This window comes from Neopsephotus bourkii, unplaced genomic scaffold, assembly GCF_033783945.1.
Source record: "Neopsephotus bourkii isolate Nb327-2 ecotype Australia unplaced genomic scaffold, CSIRO-AGI_Nbou_v1 NB_196, whole genome shotgun sequence".
Classification (NCBI taxonomy): Eukaryota; Metazoa; Chordata; class Aves; order Psittaciformes; family Psittacidae; genus Neopsephotus; species Neopsephotus bourkii.
The window spans coordinates 17,595,295-17,616,799 of NW_026900709.1; the positions used below are offsets into that span (position 1 = coordinate 17,595,295).

A 21,505-nucleotide genomic window follows, 5' to 3' on the forward strand; every position below is an offset into this window, starting at 1 on the left:
GTGTGTTTTTTCATGCTCCCAGTCCCAGCCTTTGCTTTCTGCAACTTGAGTACTGTGGCTGAAGCACTTAGTAGAAGAGTGAGGGGTGGGAGGAGGATGGAGTTGGAGTACCTTAGCCTTTTATGACAGGGCTACAGCACTTTCACGGACACCCCCTTGTCGTGGGGAAAGAGCTTGTGTGCCCTTGTGAAGTTGGGAGTTATGCTGGTGGTGGCTTATGCTTCCGGTAGGGTCTCCCATGCCAGTCAGCTCTCAAATGAAGGGTCAGACAAAGTGTGTCCATGGGCAGGATGGGCTCACTAGCCTTCAGGCAACCATCCTAGGAGAAGGACAACTCCAACTTCAAACCTGGGCAGATGGAGCTCGTGTAGCCCTGTAAGGCCATCCATCTAAGAGAAGGATACTCTAATTAAACCTACGACCTGAGGACTTTGCTGTCACTGGCCAAGCTCGCTAGGCCCTGGCAGATAAACCTCAGGTGTAAAGGGTGAGGCCAGTTCTGCGCACGCTGTGCCTCACCTAAAATAAATCCACTGCGCAGGCCCAAAGGGTTTACCCACACTTGCAAAGCCCTGCAGCGACAGGCGAGGGACGAAACGGCAGGTGATAAGGTGCACTGGAAGTCGCAGACCCAACCCTGCATGCAGGCGGTTCAGGACATTGGTCGCTCAAGTCTGACCCAGGAGATGACAGTCTTGTTCGGCAGCATCCTGAATGACCAAGCAGCCTTTTTCAAGGACAGCACTGCATGCTCCATATGGAGAGAGGCCTAGAAAAGGTGGCCTAACCAAAGCTCATCTCCCCCTCCACCTGGTTGGCTAGCCGCGGCCAACGGGCATCTTCTATTGCGGTCAATTAAAAACAAAGAGACAAAGGCATACACCTGCCTCCAAAGGTGTGTCCAGATTGACACTCGCATGTTGGAACATCAGAACCATGCTTGATACAGTGAACAGTGGGTGTCCTGAGCGCCGTTCTGCGCTAATTGCCCATGAATTGTCACGTCTTAACATCGATATCGCTGCACTCAGTGAAGTTCGCCTTCATGAGGAAGGTAGCCTCAAAGAACATGGTGCTGGCTATACACTCTACTGGTCAGGCAAACCCAAAACTGAAAGTCGTCTTTCTGGAGTCGGCTTCATGATTAAAAACTCCATAGCCTCTAAACTTGAAAATTTGCCGATAGGTCATTCCGACCATATTATCTCCTTACGTCTTCCACTACACAATAAGCAACACGTTGTTCTTTTCAGCATATATGCTCCAACTCTGCAAGCTGACCCTGCAGAAAAAGAAAAATTCTACTCCGACCTGCGTCACCTCACTCAGAAAGTTCCTATAGAAGACAAGATCATAATCCTTGGTGACTTCAACGCCCGAGTAGGAAAGAACTTTGAAGCCTGGAAAGGAGTACTAGGCAAGCACGGTGTTGGCAACTGCAATGATAACGGTCGTCTCTTACTAGAGTTCTGTGCAGAGCAACAGCTTACCATCACCAACACTATCTTCCAGCAGAAAGACAGCTGGAAGACAACCTGGATGCATCCTCGATCTAAACATTGGCACCTTATTGATTATGTTTTAGTGCGCCAGAGAAATATTCGTGATGTCTGCCAGACCAGAGTGATGCCTAGTGCAGAATGCCAAACAGACCACTGCCTTGTGCGTTGCAAACTTAATTTCCACTTCAAGCCCAAACCTAAGAGGGGCGGCATTCCGAGGAGGAGGCTCAATGTTGATAATCTTCAAATAGCTGCAGTGAGGGACAGCTTTCAGGCTAACCTTCAAACTAGGCTTGAAGACCAACTTACAGATTCTTCTCCTGAAGCGCTTTGGCAACATATCAAAAACAGCATCCTGCAGTCCTCCGTAGAATCCATTGGGTTCTCCTCAAAGAAAAACAAAGACTGGTTTGACGATAGCAACCAAGAGGTCCAGGAATTGCTGACAAAAAAGAGATCTGCTCATCAAGCACACCTCGCTCAGCCACTCTGCCATGTAAGAAAAGCAGCCTTTAGTCTTGCATGTAGCAAACTCCAACAGAAACTTAGAGACACCCAGAACAAGTGGTGGCTCAACCTAGCAGAAAAGACTCGACTATGTGCAGATTTGGGTGACCACAGAGGATTCTATGAGGCTCTGAAGGCAGTGTATGGACCCACATTCCAGGTGCAAAGCCCCTTACTTGGTGCAGATGGCCAAACGCTTCTTACAGATAAAATCTCCATCCTGAATCATTGGTCTGAACATTTTCAAACGCTCTTTAGTGCTAATCGTGTAGCCCAAGGCGAAGGAATCCAGCACATTCTGCAACATCCGGTGAAAAACGAATTGGATCTAGCCCCTACCATGGGAGAGACTCTTAAGGCCATACAGCAGGTGAAAACTGGCAAGGCAGCTGGGGTTGACGGAGTCCCACCTGAAATATGGAAGCATGGAGGCCAAGCACTTCACGCTAAATTTCATGAGCTAGTTGTGCGCTGTTGGGAACAAGGCAAAATACCGTCAGACTTTCGTGATGCAATCATCGTCACTCTGTATAAGAAAAAAGGCGTCAAGTCAGACTGCTCAAGCTACCGTGGTATAACTCTGCTCTCCATTGCTGGTAAAATTCTTGCAAGAATACTATTGAACAGATTAGTACCTGCCATCGCAGAAGAACTTCTACCTGAAAGTCAGTGTGGTTTCAGGGCTAATAGAAGTACCACAGACATGGTATTTGTTCTCAGACAACTGCAAGAAAAGTGTAGAGAACAGAATAAGGGGTTATACGTAACTTTCGTTGACCTCACCAAAGCTTTTGACACTGTGAGCAGGAAAGGCTTGTGGCTGATCTTAGAATGATTAGGTTGTCCCCCCAAGTTCCTGAAAATGATTATTCTGTTACATGAGGATCAGTAAGGCCAAGTCAGGTATGGTGATGCACTCTCTGAGCCTTTCCCAATAACCAATGGTGTGAAACAAGGTTGCGTTCTCGCACCGACCTTATTCACAATCTTCTTCAGCATGATGCTCCAAAGGGCTACAGCAGACCTCGACGAACAAGACGGCATTTATATTCGATACCGTACCGATGGTAGCCTATTCAATCTAAGGCGACTGAAGACCCACACTAAGACCCTAAACCATCTTGTCCATGAACTGCTCTTTGCTGATGATGCCGCCCTTGTTGCCCACACAGAAGCAGCTCTGCAGCGTTTAACATCTTGCTTTGCGGAGGCGGCTGAGGTTTTTGGGCTGGAAGTCAACTTGAAGAAGACAGTAGTCCTCTACCAACGTGCACCGCAAGAAGATTATCACCATCCCCATATTACCATCGGCGAGTCAGAGCTTAAGACAGTTCAGCAGTTCAGCTATCTGGGAAGCATCATTTCCTCGGATGCCACGATCGACAAAGAGATAGACAACAGAATAGCAAAGGCATATAGAGCCTTTGGAAAACTCCATAAAAGAGTCTGGTGTAATAAACACCTGAAGAAAAGTACAAAGATCAGTGTCTATAGAGCCATTGTATTGTCTACTCTTTTATATGGGTCTGAATCATGGGTCATCTACCGTCATCACCTGCGACTCCTGGAACGCTTTCATCAGCGCTGCCTCCATACAATTCTAAACATCCATTGGACTGACTATGTGTCTAATGTCACTGTCCTTGAAACAGGCAGGGGTCACCAGCATCGAGGCCACATTGCTGAAATTGCAGCTGCGCTGGGCAGGGCACGTCTCTAGAATGAAGGATCACCGCCTCCCCAAGATCGTGTTTTACGGTGAACTTGCCACCGGTAGCCGCAAGAGAGGTGCCCCAAAGAAGAGATATAAGGACTCCCTGAAACAATACCTTAGCCTTGGCCATATTGACTACCATCAGTGGTCCACCTTGGCCTCCAATCGGGAGACTTGGAGGCACACTATACATAATGCTGCTGACTCCTTTGAGAGTTCACGAAGAACTAGTCTCGAGGAGAAAAGACAACGCAGGAAGAATCGCGCCCCACCTGTTCCACCCAAGGAGACCTTCTGCTGTGCTTTTTGTAGCCGGATTTGCCTATCCCACATTGGCCTTCTTAGTCATCAGCGCGCTTGTAGTAAGCGTGGGTAAAGCCCTTCCCAAATCTTCGTTCGCGAAGTCAAGCCATGATGATGATGACAGCACTGGTGGATAAGGAAGAGCAGCTGATGTCATCTGCCTGGCCTTGTGCAAAGCACATGTCACTGTCCTGCATGGCATCCTTGTCTCTAAACTGGAGAAACATGGATTTGATGGGTGGGCCACTCGGCAGATGAAGAACTGGTTGGTCAAATTCAAAGAATTGAAGTCAATGGCTCGATGACCAAGTGGAGACCAGTGACAACTGGTGTTCCTCAGGGGTTGGTACTGGGACCAGTGCTGTTTAAGATCTTTGTTGATGACATGAGCAGTGGGATTGAGTGCACCCTCAGCAAATTTTCCAGCGACATGAAGCTGTGTGGTGTGGTTGTCACGCTGGAGGGAAGGGATGCCATCCAGAGGGATCTTGACATGCTTGAGAGGTGGGCCAGTGCCAAATGCAAGGTCCTTGCATGTGTGTCAGGGCAATCCCAAGCACAACTGCAGGCTGGGCAGAGTCTGGATTGAGAGCAGCCCTGTGGAGAAGGACTGGGGGTGTTGGCTGATGAGAAGCTCAACATGAGGAGGCTTCAGTGTGTGCTTGCAGCCCAGAAAGCCAACTGTATATGGGGCTGCCACAAAGGGAGTGTGACCAGCAGGCCAAGGAAGGGCATTCTCCCACTATTCTGCTTGAGTGAAACCCCCCTGCTGCAGTAGTTTGTCAGGCATAAAGGTGTGGACCTGTTGGAGTGAATCTGGAAGGGGGGGCCATGAAAATGCTCAGAGAGCTGGAGCACCTCTCCTGTGAAGAAGGTTTTGTAAAACCTTCTGGCAGCCTGTTGTTTAAGCTCAGCTGGCAACTAAGTAAACTAAGTACCATGTAGCTGCTCTAACTCCCCCTGCACTCTCCAGTAGTGTGTGGAGGAGTATTGTGGAAAAAAAAATTTATAAACCTGTGGGATAAGAACAGTTTAAGAATTGAAATAAAAGATAATAATTAACAGAAGCAACAATAATAATGCTAATAATAGGAAATAGAGAGGGAAAGGAATAAACCCTGCCGTCTGGGGGTGGGGCCGGGAGAAAAAAACACCCAAAGTGATGCACAATACAATTGTTTACCAATGCCAAGCTCATCCCTGAGCAGCCATTGGCTCCTTTAGGCGTCTCCCCTGGAGGTCATATACTGAGCATGACATTCTATGGGTTGGAATATCCCTTTGCCTAGTTCACGTCAGCTGTTGTGGTTTATGTTTTCTCCCAGCTTCTTGTGCCCCTCCTCACTGCCAGAGCATGGGAAACTGGAAAGTCCTTGATTTGGAGCAAGCACTACTTAGCAACAATTAAAACATTGGTGTGTTATCAACATTAGTCTCAGACTAATGCAAAGCACAGCACTGTACCAGCTCCTATAGAGAAAATGAACTCTATCTGTGCTGAAACCAGGACACAACCTTCCACTGTCTAAGTGGAGGTCTACAGGAAAGGTGGAGAGGAGCATTTACAAGGGCATTTAAAGATAGGACCTAGGGGTGATGGCTTTAAAACAGAAGAAAGTGAATTTAGATTGGGTATTAGGAAGAAATTCATTACTGGGATGGTAAGACACTGGAGCTGATTGCCCAGAGAAGTTGTGGCTGCCCCATCCCTAGTAGTGTTCAAGGCCAGGTTGGACAGGGCTTTGAGCAACCTGGTCTAGTGGAAGGTGTCCCTACCTGTGACAGGGGCTTGGAACTAGATGATCTTTAATGTCTTTTGCAGTCCAAAACATTCTGTGAGTCTCTTCTGTCTTTTGTTTTCTTGAATTCTCATAAAGCACTTGCTATATAATGTAAGGAGCAGGTGCATCAAAATGGGAAGCTTATTCAAGGCGGAGTCAGGAAAGTCCATATCCAGTTCTTCGCCCATTATAGTTTTCTGCCTATTTTCTGTGTATAAGCTCTTCAGTTGCTGAAGAGCCTGAGAATCCTCCTGTCAAGCAGGGAAGCTATTAAAAGCTGTCATCTGGACTTCAGTTATTTCAGATGAGTTGCTTCCTCTGCTGTTTTTAAATCTTTTCCTGAGTTTGGAAGAGGCTGCCTATTGCAACTGATTTTGAGAAGGGATGCATTAATAAAACTTTATTTTCTTATGAAGGCCTTGTTTTGCTTGTCTGCACAAATACTTCCTCAGAAGAAACAGTAACAGACTTCAACCAAACTGGTAGAAGTCACCTGGATTTCATGTGAATTAACTATGTTGGAGTTTTTGGGTAGGTTTGGTTCCTGGAGGCCACAAACTCAGTTATGTTTTGAACAGATGGATTGCTTATAAATGGGTAAAATATCTGTCTGTGCATAGCAACAAATAGTTAAATTATTGATCTCAAAATGGGATATAGTAGAACATAATTGAATGAAGCGGTGCTAAGTTTTAGCTGCACACAAGCTGGCATGTTCAACTTTCTTTAAACACTATGGGAACCTTTGTCACTTGCTAACATATGTTCATATAGTAATTTAAACTTGCTTAGGAGGGGTTTTTGATACTGAAATAGATGATATATTGAATTTTTATCTTAAGTTATGACAATGAGAAAAAAAATGCTGCTTTAAGCATCTGTTTGGAAGTTACTGGGAAGGTTACTTGGTGTGTCTATTTGCTTTTAAAATTTTTTTTTTTGTAACTCTGTTTAAGATTGATTTTAAAAGATGTTTCCCATTTCAGCCTCTGAATACATATATGTGTGTCTAGATATCCTTCAATTACGTCTTCAAAAGCTGATTTGGTTACGAACAGGTCACAAAACTCACTCAGTAGTTGAAAGAAAACATACTCTCAAGTATAAAAATACTTACTAGACTCTAGGTGAGATAAGTTGGTAAACTGACTAGTGTTTGGTCTACACTAAAAATCACTTTCACAAGCCTGGTTGCCTTTGCAGCTTTTACAGCATAATAGTTCTGCTGAATAACAGAGATAAACAAAGGAAGTTTCTCTGGAACTCCAGAGCAGTAGTGAAAAGATGGCTTTTTATTTAGCTTGCCCTGACACAGTGACAAAAAGAACCTGTGAAGGGCTAGTAACTGCCAAGTGATTTAAACATAGCAGCTGAAGAAGTGCTGTTTGACTGCCACACTTATAAAAAGTTCCCTTTTTCTCAAAGAATGAAGGGTAGGGAGTGAGAACACCAGTAAATCTTAGGTAGGCGTCAGCTTGACTTCAGTCTTTCTGTGAGGAAGAAAAAAAATGGTGGTAGCATGGCATGTCTTTTCTTTCTCTTAAGTTGATGTTGGAAAAAACCTGCATTCCTTAACTCTCTGACTAGACTCCACTGGCACTTGAGCTGTCAGCCCAGCCTACCCCTGTGCAGCAGAAAGGAATGTATTTTTCTGTTGTTTTTTTTTTTTTTTTCGTGTTCCCAGCTTGCCATCAGAGATTATTGTAGCTCAAAGCTGTAGAATACGACGTGGCTTATCTCTGAAGTGCAGTCTAATTTCTGGCATAACTAGTTTGCTCTGACATTTTTTTGAGCAGGAGGGGTGAGGGATGGGGGCAGGACAGTTGGAGTATCTGACCGGTTCTCCAGTTTCTCAGGATAGTGAAGTACTAAAGAGACTTTGTGATCCTGAAGCAGTTACTAACTACTACAAAGGGTTATTGCTTACCCTTTGTTTGTGGCAGATTTTATGTAGTTGTCCTGTGCTTTTTTCTTGCAAAGAGCAGACTTTCTTGCAAATGGATTATTAGCTTTAAATATTTTGGCGATGCTGATAACTTACATTGTTACTGTGGCAGTGGAGGAAGTAAGCTGTAACGGGGTTTGTAAACTTGGTGGATCTAGCTTCTGCTGTCACAATTTAGTGCAATTCCTTTCTTCAGACAGGTTTTCCAGTTTACTTGTTAGCTGGCCCAAAACCTTGTATTTCTCTTTAATTTATAATGGTCGCTCAGAAGAGGGGTTCCCTTCTGTTCCATTGTTTTAAATTTGGAGCAGCTTCCTCAAATAGGACAAAATGTTGCTGGGAACAAGTGTAGCTTCCTGTACAGGAGATCCTAGAATGATAGAATGGTGGGAGTTGGAAAGGACTGTAAAAATCATTTAGTTCTAATCCCCCTCCACTAAGCCAGGGACACCCTTCACTAAACTAGGTTGGTCAAAGCCCCATTCAGCCTGGCCTTGAACCCTTCCAGGGATGGAACATCCACAGCTTCTATGGGCATCCTCATAATGAAGAATGTTTTTCTAATAGTTAATCTAAATCTACCTTCTTATAGCTTGAATCTGTTCCACCTTGTCCTGTCACTACATGTCCCTGTGAAAAGTCCCTCTCCAGACCTCTTGTAGGCCCCCTCAAGGTAGCGAAAGGCCACAATGAGGTCTCCCTGGAGCCTCCTCTTCTCCTGACTGAATAGGCTGAGATGCTTTTAGTCACATTTGCAGCAATACTGCTGTTTCACTTTTCAGCCACATACTTGTAGCAGGTAAAGGAACTTCATCTGTCAATGTGTTCACCTTACAAAGATTTGAAGGACTTTTCCCTTGATTTCTGTTAAAGTTCTAAAAGGAACTTAAGTTTGGAATAGTACTTACAACTTCTCAAAATGGTAACAATTATACTACCAAGTGTTGGTGGTGCTTTAATATTCTTTTCCAAGGTGGAGCTGATTTGTCAACATTCTTCTAATATGACAGAGCAATGATCTGCTGTTATATTTAAACTGGATAATACTATGTATTTTTGCAGTGTCTGGCATAATGGAGCTCTAAAATGTAAAGTTTTAAAAAAGCTGAACTTTCTTACGTTTTTTTTATGATTCAGTGTCAAATTTAAAGTAATAGGGTCAAACATATCTGTTGTTAAAAAGTCACACAGATTTCAGTATTGTGTGAACTAAGCTTTCCAGTAGGGACATCTAGAGTAAGGGTAATGCTTTCATAATACTTTAATTGGGTTAACATAGAGAAGTGTGATGTAATATATATTAATGTTGTGCCAAAGCACCGGTTTAGAACTAGGTTGGCTTTTGCACTGGTTTGAGTGAAAGTAGGTTTTGATGGCTAAGCATAGACTGTAAAAGTGGCTAAGAGTAGATTCTGTTCTAGATGGAATGGAAGACAATTGTTCTGAGTGAGACATTAGCTCTGTAGAATGAGTTAAATGATAAATTCTCAAAGGAATCACTGCCAACTAGAATTTAGATTACACTACTCTTACTGGTAATGTTAACCTATAGTAGGAGATTCTGACTACATTGGTAACATCTGCTATGCCATAATTTATTAGCCTTTACCACAAAAAAAAACTTAGTCTCTTTGAAGAATATTTGTTTTCAGTGTGAGTCAAGAAATAAATATGAAATGCTGTTGAAAGTAGTTGTCTCTAAAGCTTTTTTTGGATGTGAAAAGTGGTGTCTTACTTGACCACATAGTAAGATAAATTTCATTAAAAACTGATTTGAGCAGCTGTATAAGTCTTCACCTAACTCAGACCTAATTCCAGGTCAGACATTTTTGTAGATTCATAGAATCATAGAATAGTTAGGGTTGGAAAGGACCTTAAGATCATCAAGTTCCAACCTCCCTGCCGTGGGCAGGGACACCTCGCTCTAAACCATATCACCCAAGGCCTCGTCCAACCTGGCCTTGAACACTGCCAGGGATGAAGCATTCACAACCTCCTTGGGCAACCTATTCCAGTGCATCACCACCCTAACAGGAAAGAATTTCCTCCTTATATCCAATCTAAACTTCCCCTGTTTAAGTTTTAACCCATTAGCCCTTGTCCTATCACTACAGTCCCTAATGAAGAGTCCCTCCCCAGCATCCCTATATGCCCCCTTCAGATACTGGAAGGCTCCTATGAGGTCTCCACGCAGTCTTCTCTTCTCCAGGCTGAACAGTCCCAACTTTCTCAGCTGATCTAATATCCTCTTTGTTATTTCTGCTGAGTGGCAGCTTTGTAATAGTTTGCAGGTTCTTTGAGTCCACATATAAGTATGGGTCGTCTTCTACATGCTGAGTTACTTGTGGAGCTGGTGGTCACAAGCAATGAAGACAAAATCAAGCTGGAAAATAATCCTGATATCAAGTTTCTGACACACTTCAGTTTTTAACGGTGCTGTTTCTTAGAAAATGAACACTGTCGCTTGGAAAGCAGCTCACCTTTTCTAGTCCTTATTCTGTTTAGTGTAATTAGATATTGTTTCAGCTAATTAAAACATCACATTTAACGTGTGAGCAATGATTTGCGCCATTAACTTAAGTACATACGAGTTAACTGTAAAATGAGACTGTTATGAAGAACAAATTATTCAATATGCTACAGAAGGTGAATAATAACTATAAAATCCCGTGTTAGTACCTACTTGCTGGTGAAGAAACATTTACTGTTGGCAGGCTTTTTGCCAAAAGATGAATGCTGCGAGTTTATGTTGCTTCAATCATATATTAGTGAGCACATGAAGATACTTTAATATTAAAAACTCAGTGAAAAATACTACTTTATCAATAAAGGTAATTTTAGATTAGTATGTTTCCCTTGAGGGAAACACTAGGATTAAACAGTCAGTGAGGAACAGAACTCTTCCTAGTTCCTGCCTTTGCAGGTTAAGTAAATAGGTTAAGGTAGTATTTCTGTGTTCCTTGTCTGCCTCAGTACATGGTTTAGCATTAAACCCATTTAGCTTTTGTAAGCCATCAAGGTAATGGAAATAGATAAATAAGCCAGCACTGATGACAGGCAGATGAGATCAAGTTTAGTAACTCAGCCCATGGAATTTCGTAGAGTTCATCTATGAATTGTCATAAGGATTTCAGAACTGCTTAGAATGAAGGGCGGTCTGTTGGAAGTGGCTTTGGCAAAGCAGTTAGAATATGCTTAAAAGCAGTGTCGGCAACAGTTGCTGGCTTCAACTTAGGTAAAAATTCTGTTACTGGGGAACAGCTGATCCTTTAGGAAGGTGCTCATAAGGGGAGCAGTGCTGTGCTCTTCTTTGATGTGGAAGAGGGAAAATCAGTGTTGGACAGACTGAGACTCAGAAGTTAGCAAAAGTTTGCATATAACAAATAGAAGATCCTAAGATTCAGTGCCTGGTAGCCAACCTATGTTTTCATTTGTGGTATATTAAAATGTAGCTAAGAATACTTGTCAAATGAGCAGTGTTTTCAAAAAGTAAATTGGGTAGTAAAAAGTAACAACAGAATTTTTAGCTAGCTGAAAGACAAAGCGAACTTAAGGCATTTATAATAGGCATCTGTATTGCACCTGATTTGTTCAAACATCTTGGGAACTTGAAATGAAGAGACTACTGTTCTGCATCTGAAACTTACTCATGAAGTGACATATTAACTTGTCATTTCTTTTTTTCAGCACCTTGAATATTTTCTGTGCCAACACAGAAAATAACAATTGGGTATTCTTGTTACAGAGACCACCCCGAACTTAGTTTGTTATTCTGATGCAGGAAAGAAAACATTCTGGGCAGAAAATAAGTCTGTTACTATCTATGTGAAGCTATAGGTTGGGTTGATTTTGAGACTGTCTGTGCAGTACAATATTTATCTATATTAGAAACACAGATTCTCTTAGGCCACTCTGCTGTATCTGGAAAGCCTTTTTCCACTTGATATGATCTGTGAACTTCCTGTGGTAAGGCTTTTTATTATTACTCTTTGCTAACAGAGCCCCAGAGCCTTAATCTTAAGTAAACTTTTCAGATACTTCTGCTGGATGGCTAGGGGAACAGGATGCATCTCAGTTATTGGAGATGGGGCAGGGGGAGATCTTCATCAACCAGAATTTTCTCCCAGTATGCAGATCATTAAGCAAACCTACCAGCATCATTGTAGTGTTTGGTTGCTTGCTTTTCAGACAAGTCTGAATAATGAGAGAATTTAGCTCTATGCCACATGTGATATCTTTCATTACCATACTAAACGGTGCGTACATCTGCAGCAGGATTTGTGTTAAGAGGTGCTTTGAAACTTAGTAGTGATTCACAGGTCTGGGTACATGCAAATTAACTGGAAGAGCTTTTGGAGTCTGGATGCTGTTTGGTATGAGGCATGTTCCTTAGACTTCATTGTAAGTTAAAAGTAGCTAGCTGCAGCTGTGAATCTCATTTGTAGGGGACAATTGCTGTATCTTATTTTTCCATTTGAGTTTTGTATATGCTCAAAGGTCAGAGCTGATTTGTGTTATTTGACTGGAGTTATAACTTCTTAAAGTAGTTTAACTCTGAAGTCCTGGTTTAGAAGAAGAAACTCTTCTTTTGATAAAAGAACTGATTTCCAAATTATATTCTGTAAAACATCTCATGTAATCAGTATATGCTCTTATTTCCTTTATGTTAAGTTGTGCATCCTGCAATTAGCTATTATCCTGTGATTCAGTGCTGTGCTGGTAACAGAGTAGACATTAGCAGCATGAATAAAAGTCTTTTGGTACCCAAATGATGTTACTTTCTTGTTTCCATATGGTTCTTGTTTTGTAGTTGTGTATTTTACTTGGACAGCAGCATTTCCTTATTCTCAAGCCAATTGAATTTGTCTTAATCACCAGTGTAGACAGGTAGGTCAGTGTGCTGCTCTTAGGGACCAGATGGCTGGAGTGTTCTAATTTATCTGCCAGATGACTTTGAAATTGTACCTTGTTATACCTGAAATGCACTCTCCAGGGTAATCCTGAGAAAAGTGGGAGCCAGTGTACAGCTTCCATAGTAACTGAAGGGCAAAGTGGATAGGATGTGATTCAGCAGTCTCTTTAGGTTCATGCGTGACTTGAAGGAAGAGTAGTCTTTTTGGTTGATGTCACTGGTAGTATATGTGCATTGTTCACTTGGTATAAACTAGAAGCGGGAAGAGAATTCAGCTGTATATGTATTTGGGCTTCTTTTTCAGTCTCTAATTGCATTGGCCTATTCCTCTACAGAGAAGCAGAAAAAACTTAAAACTTCTTAAATCAGTGTTAAATTGCAAGTGACGTATCAATCACACTTTTTAAATTCAAAGCAAATGAGAGTGTAGTGATGAAGAAAGTGGAAATTTCCTTTAAGTAAATGCTTCTAAGAGAGCTTTTGAAGAAAAAAACAATGTTTTGTGTTTAAAAAAGAAAAATTGTACCTTGTTATAAATGACTTTTTTTCAGTCTAACTGAATGACAAGATTGTGAGAAGTGGCCTGTAAACCTATTCTCTTAGATTTTTCTAAAAACACTTCAGTATTGCCTGTTTCTTCTGTTCACAGTTTGCAGAAAGTTCTGTCTTTACTGGAAGCAGTTTGTGTCATCTGATGATAATTTTTGAGTAACTTGTGAAATTTAGGTGGGACCAAGAAATATGATGTACCCAAAAAATATTTTACTTGCATCTGGCAAAGTTCTGTGCTTTGCTGCTAAGTTATATTGTATGCAGTTCTGTTTTGCTAACATTACCACATGGATTGCGGTAGCTGAGGATCAGGGCATAATCATAGAGTAGTTAGAGTTGGAAAGAACCGTAAGATCATCTAGTTCCAACCCCCCTGCCATGGGCAGGGACACCTCCCACTAAACCTTGCCACTCAAAGCTCTGTCCAACCTGGACTTAAACAACATTCTCTCTAACTCTAAAAGAGCTGAGTGAAATAGCTTTAAGTACTGACAGCTGGATCTACTTGATGCTGTAACTAAAGAAGGCAGAACACAGGTTGCGTTCAAAATACTGTAACTGACAATGATGAGGGTAAACAGATAAGTCCTGTTTTGCTTCTGTTTATTTGCCAAAGCTCCTTCCCAAAAACTTTCTATGTAATTTGGCTCCAGTGACTGTTTCACAAAGGGGAAACTGAACAATTTTGGAGTGGTGATTGAGCCCTTACCACTTTAAACCCAGTGACACAAGCTGTCTCTGAACTTAGTTTGAGATAAAGGACCTGTTTTCTAGGCCTTCAAAGAACAAGCCTTTTAAGGAGGGATGAACTCTATAAGAGGTGTGGGACACACAACTGGATACCATTAACTTCAGTCATTATTTTCCTTATTTTGTGATGTGTAAGACCTCTCAGTATGTCACCCGAATTCAAATGCTTTTATAAAGATTTAATTCTCTCTGCCCATGTTGTATTTTTTTTTGCTCAGACTGAAATGTACATCTGTGCCAGCAAGGAATAGGTATAAATTTGGTATAACTTTGGCTTCCTCCTAGCTCTGCTTGATGGATTGTACATAGTCTTGACGTCTAGGCCAGTTTTGCTCTCTTAAAATGCAGGTGTGGGGAAAGGACTGGCAACTCTGGTTTTGAGATGGATTCTAGACATGGTTATGCAGTGTAGAAATTTATGTCACTGTGGAGTTACAGAAAATACTTAGTTTATTTTTTCAGGACAGATACTGAAAGAAATTGCAGAGAACTTTGTGGAACTGCACTGATGTATAACACATTTTTGATGTGAGATTTAATGCTCCCATTGTCATGTCACTATTCTTCCTGAAAGGTTGCAAAACATGGAAGGAAGCATAAGCCAGTAACTGGAAATTAATGTGAGATGGCTTAGGGTAAAGATGCTTTTGCAGCATACAAACTAGATCACTTTGAGTGGTACTTTGATTTATCAAGCAAAACTTACAATATAGCTTATTTCTTGGGAGAAACGTGGGGCTATGCTTAGTGTGTTACGGCCAGGGCTGTATGTGTTCAGTGGATGATGATGCAGAAATATTTTTAGGCTCCTTGCTAAAATGACAGATGTTTTAAATTAGCTTCTAGAACATTGCAAGAGCTAATTCTTCTAAGGTCATCTTCCTTTTTAACTGGGGAAATCATATAAGCTGCAAGGAAAATTTCACTTACATCATTTGGCAAATTGTCAAACTGTTATTGTTGCTATAGGCATTCAGGAGAATCTTTTTTAACCCACCCCAAACCCACAAATGAAACCACCGCCAAAAATGAACCTTGGACTCTCATCTTAAATATTTGTGTGTGTTATTCTATGTGATACATGCAGTTCTTACTTTCAAACTTCTAGAAGAGGACTGGGTATTACTTCCTGTTTGTAGTGTCTTCATTTAAACAAATTCTTAGAGAATTACAGAAACTGAAACTATTTCCGTTTTCACTGAACAGCTGTTCTTTGCTATATCCAGCAGGCTAAGAAGATGGGAAATGGACCTTGCGGGGTGCTTATGTTTTGACTTCCGTGCAGTAGAAGCAGACAAAACTAGTTATAAGGAAAGACCTTAGCCTGATCAGAAAGTTTTCCTCCTGCTTTTCCATGGAGAATATACTTCCTAGACGGAAACTTACAATGTACTGATCTACTTATCATGGGCAGATAAGAATGCCTACAAGCATGGTTAAAAACCAAAAGCAGCAGGAAATCCTAATCTCCTTCTGTATCTTCCAGCATTCCTAGAAGGCTTTTCAATGGCCATATATGCCCTCTGACTTGTGTGTGTCCTATTTCCTTTAAATTTCTATACTTGTCTGGCTCTTATTCCCTATTGTTGAGTAGTGGGGAGTAAGCAGGAAGTAGCCCATTCTTTGTTCGACTGTAATCTCCCAAAGAATATGGAAAGGAATGTGGATGTGTAGAAGGTGTAATTATGAAACTGTCTTAGTAAGTTTTGCTTGAGAGCTTCCCTTACTTTGTGCTGCTCTGGGCAGGTACAGTGTCCTGCAGGTAAGAGATGCCCAGTACATAAGAAGTTACAGTCTCTTTACTGTGCTAAGCAGTGCAGTTTCTTTGGACCATGAAAAATGGCCACTTCAGTATTACTTAAAAGCACAAGCTTTTATTTTATCTAGACTACTGCTTCCCAGTTAGTTAGGGAAAGATTATTTTAGGTAAGAATATCTGAAACCAAAGGAGGAATCCCTTTTTTCCACATATATATATATATGTATATTCCAGATAGATCTGGAATTCTGTCCAGATTTCTATTGGATAGAAATAAAATACAGGTTTCCCAGATAATTGTTCTATATTAGCCTGAAGCTCAACAAGCATTCTGCCTGAGATTAACAATGTGTAGATAGTACATCTGAAGGGGAAAAGAAAAAATTATCTTAATTTGCTTGGTATTGGAGTACAGGGAAGGTAGAGTCAAGTGATACTATTGCTTAGGGGATGTAAAATTCAGTCTGAAGGAACTGGATCTTATTAAAACAAAAAGTAAGAAACAAGACAAACAGAAAATCCCTTTAACCACAAAGCTGAAAAGAAAAGCCCACAAAACTCTTTTGGGGTTGTGTATTTTTAGTCATGACAGTGGCTTCATGTTTTGAGACTTTGCCTGTTAAATGGGATGTGAAATATATTTTTTTCTTTATGTACCATCTCTGAGCCTTTGTTACAAATGCAAAGAGTAACTTCTGGAAAGGTTAATTAATAGCTTTGTAAATATGAAATGCTTTATTTTGAACCTCAGTGTTTTATAGTTAAACAGATTCCGTGAGTGTGTGCTGTGTATTGGTGCTTAAAATACAGTAAAAAGGCCTTTTTCTTCTAGAAACTAGGGGACCTTCTTAATTGAGGCCTCATGAAAACTACCTGAAATCTTGTGTCCTGTCTGTGTGCTGAGGGTACTAGAGGAATTAGTGTTTCTGCTTCGTGATTAACTTGGAAGAGAAATGTATTTGGGGTTTAAGACAGCTTTGAGGTTAAAACTCCTCACAAAACGCGAAAATGGGAATTGACTCATATCCTGTATGTTACTTTCATTTGAAATCTAAAGATCATAGTTAGCCATAGCAAAGAATGTCCATATATGTGTGAGCACTAAGTATTAAGTGCTTACATATCTACAATTAGTTGATAATGATTCTTTGAGTAGTGAACCTAGATATATCCTCTTATACAAGAGACTTATGCTTGCCAGACTGAGTAAAGAAATCAGTTTTGTATCGTTTATTAAAACTAGAAGTAACTTACATGTGATGTGTTGTAACTTGAGCGGAAGTTATTTCTTGGTTGCTCCTGACTGTTCAATATGAAATAGTAATATTGACTGTTAGAATGACCTTCACATTGAAGGCTCCCCTTCCCTGTTAACCTGTTTTTCATGCGTTCTTTAAAATCATATCCTCAGAAATGTTTGTTTGTTTTTTTTTTAAGTATACTGAACTATATGCAGATTGGTACAGCTGCAAGAGAAATAAATCTTGAAGGTCTTTGGAAATAAAATATTGCTCTTCATTTTCACCTTTGACAGCCTTCTGTCTGAACAATGTGCAATGCAAAGTTTATGCAAATTACTCCATTTTCTGTGTGGGCTGTGTCATGTGTGTGTGCATAGAAGTATTTGAGAAATACACAGAATGTTTCCTCAATGCAGTAATTAGAACAAAGAGGCATACTGTCTGGTGGGTTATGTGACCCTCTGCCAAGAAACAGGGCAAGAGATATATTTATAGTTGTGCTCCTGAGGCCTTGCCATGAAGTTTGAGTCAAAGCAACACTGCAGAGTTGTGCACTAGGAGGGAGCATGGCTGTTAATGAGCCTACACTGAAGCATATGAGATATAAACCTATCAAAAAATGGAAGACCTTTAACCTTCTCTCTGCTCTTCCCTTCATTTCTTATGCGTATCTATGTGGCTGCTTGGAGTGTAGTACTAGATAGCTGACTTGGTGTTTAGACCAAATAAAATACTAAGGCAAACATACTTCTGTAAAGCCCCTCTGAAAAGGACCAGGCTGGGGAGACACAGTTTTTGGCAGGCAGTGGAAATCTGCAAAGAAATGGTGCTTCTAGAAGGCTGTACAGTGTTAGAATTGGCAAGTGCTGTGCCTACTTCTGTCAAAACCCAGCAAATCTTTAAACACCAGCTGATCAGGGATTTTCAGGGCTATCTTGTCTAGCTTGAGCAAGCCTGGCAGCTCTTCACACAATCTAGTGTCTGGGTTAAAGACCTTCTGCTTTGTGGTGCCTTTCTGAATAGCTTATTCAGCTGGAAAACACAGTGAACAAAGGAGCTGGAAATATTTTGTCAAGTTAGTGATCTCACAGTTCAGAGAGCCAGCTACCAATTATAAAGACTTCTATTGTGTAACACAAGAGCTAGTGTATAGAAAACTCCAGATCTTACTCTATCTCTTTCCTTATTAGTTTCTGCATAATTATTTTTGCCTTCAGGATGTGTGTGAATATAGATGTGGGATGTATTCTCAGTATTTAACTATGTTTTTCTAATAGACCACATTGACTAGCAAAATGGGAGTAACTTTTCTTAGTTTGAACTTGATTTCTGACGTGTGAGGATCAGGAGTGAAGGAAGCCTACGGAGTTCACAGTGATTAAGATTTTACAACTAAGCGGAGCAAACCAGTAGTATTGTTTCTATGGAGAGTGGGAAGAGGGAATAGTGGTCTGCCTCCTCCAGTTAATTTAGTAGAGGTGTTGGCAAGAAACAACGTAAGGTTTCTAAAGCATTACTCTAACCACAGTGTATAGTGGTCTCAAAACCAGGCACAGCAACAGCAAACCTAGTGAAAGGAATTAATCATTAGTACAAGTGTTTTTGTTGTTGCTGGTTAGCTATTTGTCTTCATTAAGCTTTACAATGAAATCTCAAGTATGACTTTTTTTTTTTTGTGCAGGTTGGAAAAGAGACTGTGCAGACAACAGAAGACCAGATCTTGAAAAGGGATATGCCACCAGCGTTTATCAAGTAAACCCATTTTATTGTAAATCTTCTGCTGTAGGTACAGGAAACCTGTTCTGATGATAGATCATTGTTACTTATTTCTGCTTATTAGAGATTATAAAATGCTCTTTATGCTTGAGTAGCTCTTCGGGGTCTCAAGGGTGAACTTTGTCAGGAGCATTTCTGCCAACAGTGACTTTTCCTGTTACATTCTGTATGTGCAGGTACATATCTAGGGTATTTCTCACTTAAAAAAAGAACCCACCAAACAGCAACCCACAACAGAGTAACAATGTTACTTACCTGTGTGCTATGGTAGTTCCGGTAACAATGTTGAATTAAATGTGGTGTTCTCAGTCATTTCTGTTAATTTGTGTGGTGGAAAAGTGTAAATTCGTCAGTATAGGCATCTGATGCATGATGTAACTGCCTGGAAATCTAAGACATTTGAAGAACAGTGACTAACACTCTTAATTCCATGGCTCCGTGTCAAGGACAGCTGACTTTCTCCTGCTGCCTTAAGTGTTAAAAGTCATACATCGCTCCTTGTGAAACTGCCAGACTTCTTACTGCCAACTGATGAACTTTTGCTGAAGTGACTTTGCCCTAAAACCTACTAAATGTGGTGACCATTCTACTAGTGTTGTCCAGTGTGTACAGAATGACTAAATATTTAATGCATTCCCAAACACAAAACACAAAAGCATTGAGGCAACTAAGAAAATACTAAAATGGAGAACAGTGCTGATGTCTGAAGAGGAAATTCATGTTAGGACAAAATAATTTAAAAAATGCCTAGAACCAGGTGGTATTAGAATAAGAGTTCAAGAAGGAAATAGCTGAATTAGTAGTGCAGTACAGTCTCGCACTTGAGACCATCTGGTATGTCAGTCAAAGTGATTCTATCGCCTGAGGAAGTGTCTTGGGGAATCTGAGGAGCAGGAGGCCTATAGGTCTGACATACCTTTGGAGCAAATGATTAGACATTCTGTATTGGAGAAGAGAATTAACAAATACCAAATACATATGATTTGCTTTGCTTGAATTGATACTGTTTCTGTGGAGGAAAATTCTGCCTTATAACTGTCAGTGTTCTTAGAAATATTGCAAACACGGATAAGGGTAATCCAGGTGATAAACTATACACCAAATTCTAAACATTTTGGCAGAGTCTGAAGGCCTTTAGGAAATTGAAGTAGCCACAGGGTAATAAGTAAATTTCATGTATGGAAAAGGGAAAATTTGAAGTGAAAGGAAAAAATTACATGGTTAACCCTGACAATGGTAGGAGGTAATTGTGCTTTTCACCATGTTCACAACTGCTCTGGAAACCAGGATGAGCTGCAAGGCAAAACTACTTGTTGATTACCTGATGTGTTAAGCAGGGTAGTGAGATTAATGGGTGATTCTGAGAAACTACAGCAGGACATTATTAAACTGACTGACTTGATATTAAATGCAGACAAAATTATTTTGAAAGATCTGAAACAGTGAACATATTGGAGAGCAGCAGGTCTAGTATCAGATAGGATAAATGACTCAACTGACCATTACCAATAGTGAACTGTGATACAGGGGCAAGAGCATCCATTGTATCTCAGCAGTGGTCCAAAAAAAGTAAACCAAATGTTAGGTTTATCAGCAAAGAATGGGAGACCAAAATATAACTCTGTGCTTGTCTCCCATGCTTTGTATACTGGAAGCACTTGAGGTATGTAGATTTTAGACTATTGTAGAACTGGAAAAAGCTCATAGGAGTGTGAGAACAAAGGTACGGAATTGCTGCTGCATGAAATGAAGATGGAACTCTTCAGCCTGGAAAAGATGACAGTGGGGATTGAGGCCTGACAACAGTCTAAGGAAGTATGAGTTGCATGGAGAAGATTGAAACTGGTACTTCTTATGCAAGAACTTGATGGGGGGCATTGCTTTAAGCTAGTAGCTTGTAAACCAACAAAAGGGAGAGCTGCTTTGTACAGTAAGTCATGTGCTGCTATTTTTTTTTAATAGGTTTGGAGGTTAATAGATAAGTACTTAGAGGAATCCCTTGTGGGTTATCAAATAGACAAACTGCAGGAAGTTTCAGGAACTGAAAGTACTTGGAGGATGGGAGAGTGGCCAGAGGAAGTATAATACTTATGCTGTTCTTAACCTTCCTTAGGCATCTAGTTGCAGCTACTTTTGGAGACCGGATACTGAGCTAAATGGACCTTTGATACAGTCTACTACAGTATTTATTATGCTGTGTTCCTGGTGTGTGATCTGGTTTAGGTGCAGAGGGGTTTGATTTCTTTTACTAATTTGAATTTTCTTGAGGGCACTGTTTATGTATTGAAATGAGACCAAAATGATTTACTTGCTTCTTGATGAATTGTATACAACTGTGTAATTTTGAATTATGCTTATTTTCAAAGATATGTAGAATTTTTAGTTAATTCCCAGTTTCTTGTTCATCTAGACAAGTAAAGTATGCAGAAAAAAAGATTTTCTTTTTGCTATACTATATCTAGCCTTTGATCAGCATTCAGAAGATTGGGAAGACTAAAATAGTTAAATTACTGTAGAAATGTGATGCAGACACTGCTGAGTAGTGCCACTTCAGGCTGGATGCAAGAACTTTTTCTGCAGCAACTCATGACTGCTTGAATTGTGATGTAATGAAAAATGGGAAACAAAGCTATCTGGCACATTAATGAAAACTTCACATAGTACTTACTATCCTAGATGCAGTAATGAGTTAGGAATGTTCAGTCATCTTTCTGAATGATAATCTATTGCATTTGGGCTTTTTATTAATCTTGAGTTTATATC

General features: G+C 40.7%; 1 protein-coding gene across 2 annotated transcripts in view; it reads left to right on the forward strand.

The window, feature by feature from the left end:
• Positions 1-21,505, forward strand: part of VCL (vinculin) — a 66,138-nt gene that overhangs the window by 9,655 nt on the left and 34,978 nt on the right. For both annotated transcript variants that reach the window (XM_061344224.1, XM_061344225.1), the window contains exon 2: positions 18,648-18,718. In XM_061344224.1, coding sequence (XP_061200208.1) covers positions 18,648-18,718 — 71 coding nt within the window. The remainder of the gene's footprint in view (positions 1-18,647; positions 18,719-21,505) is intronic.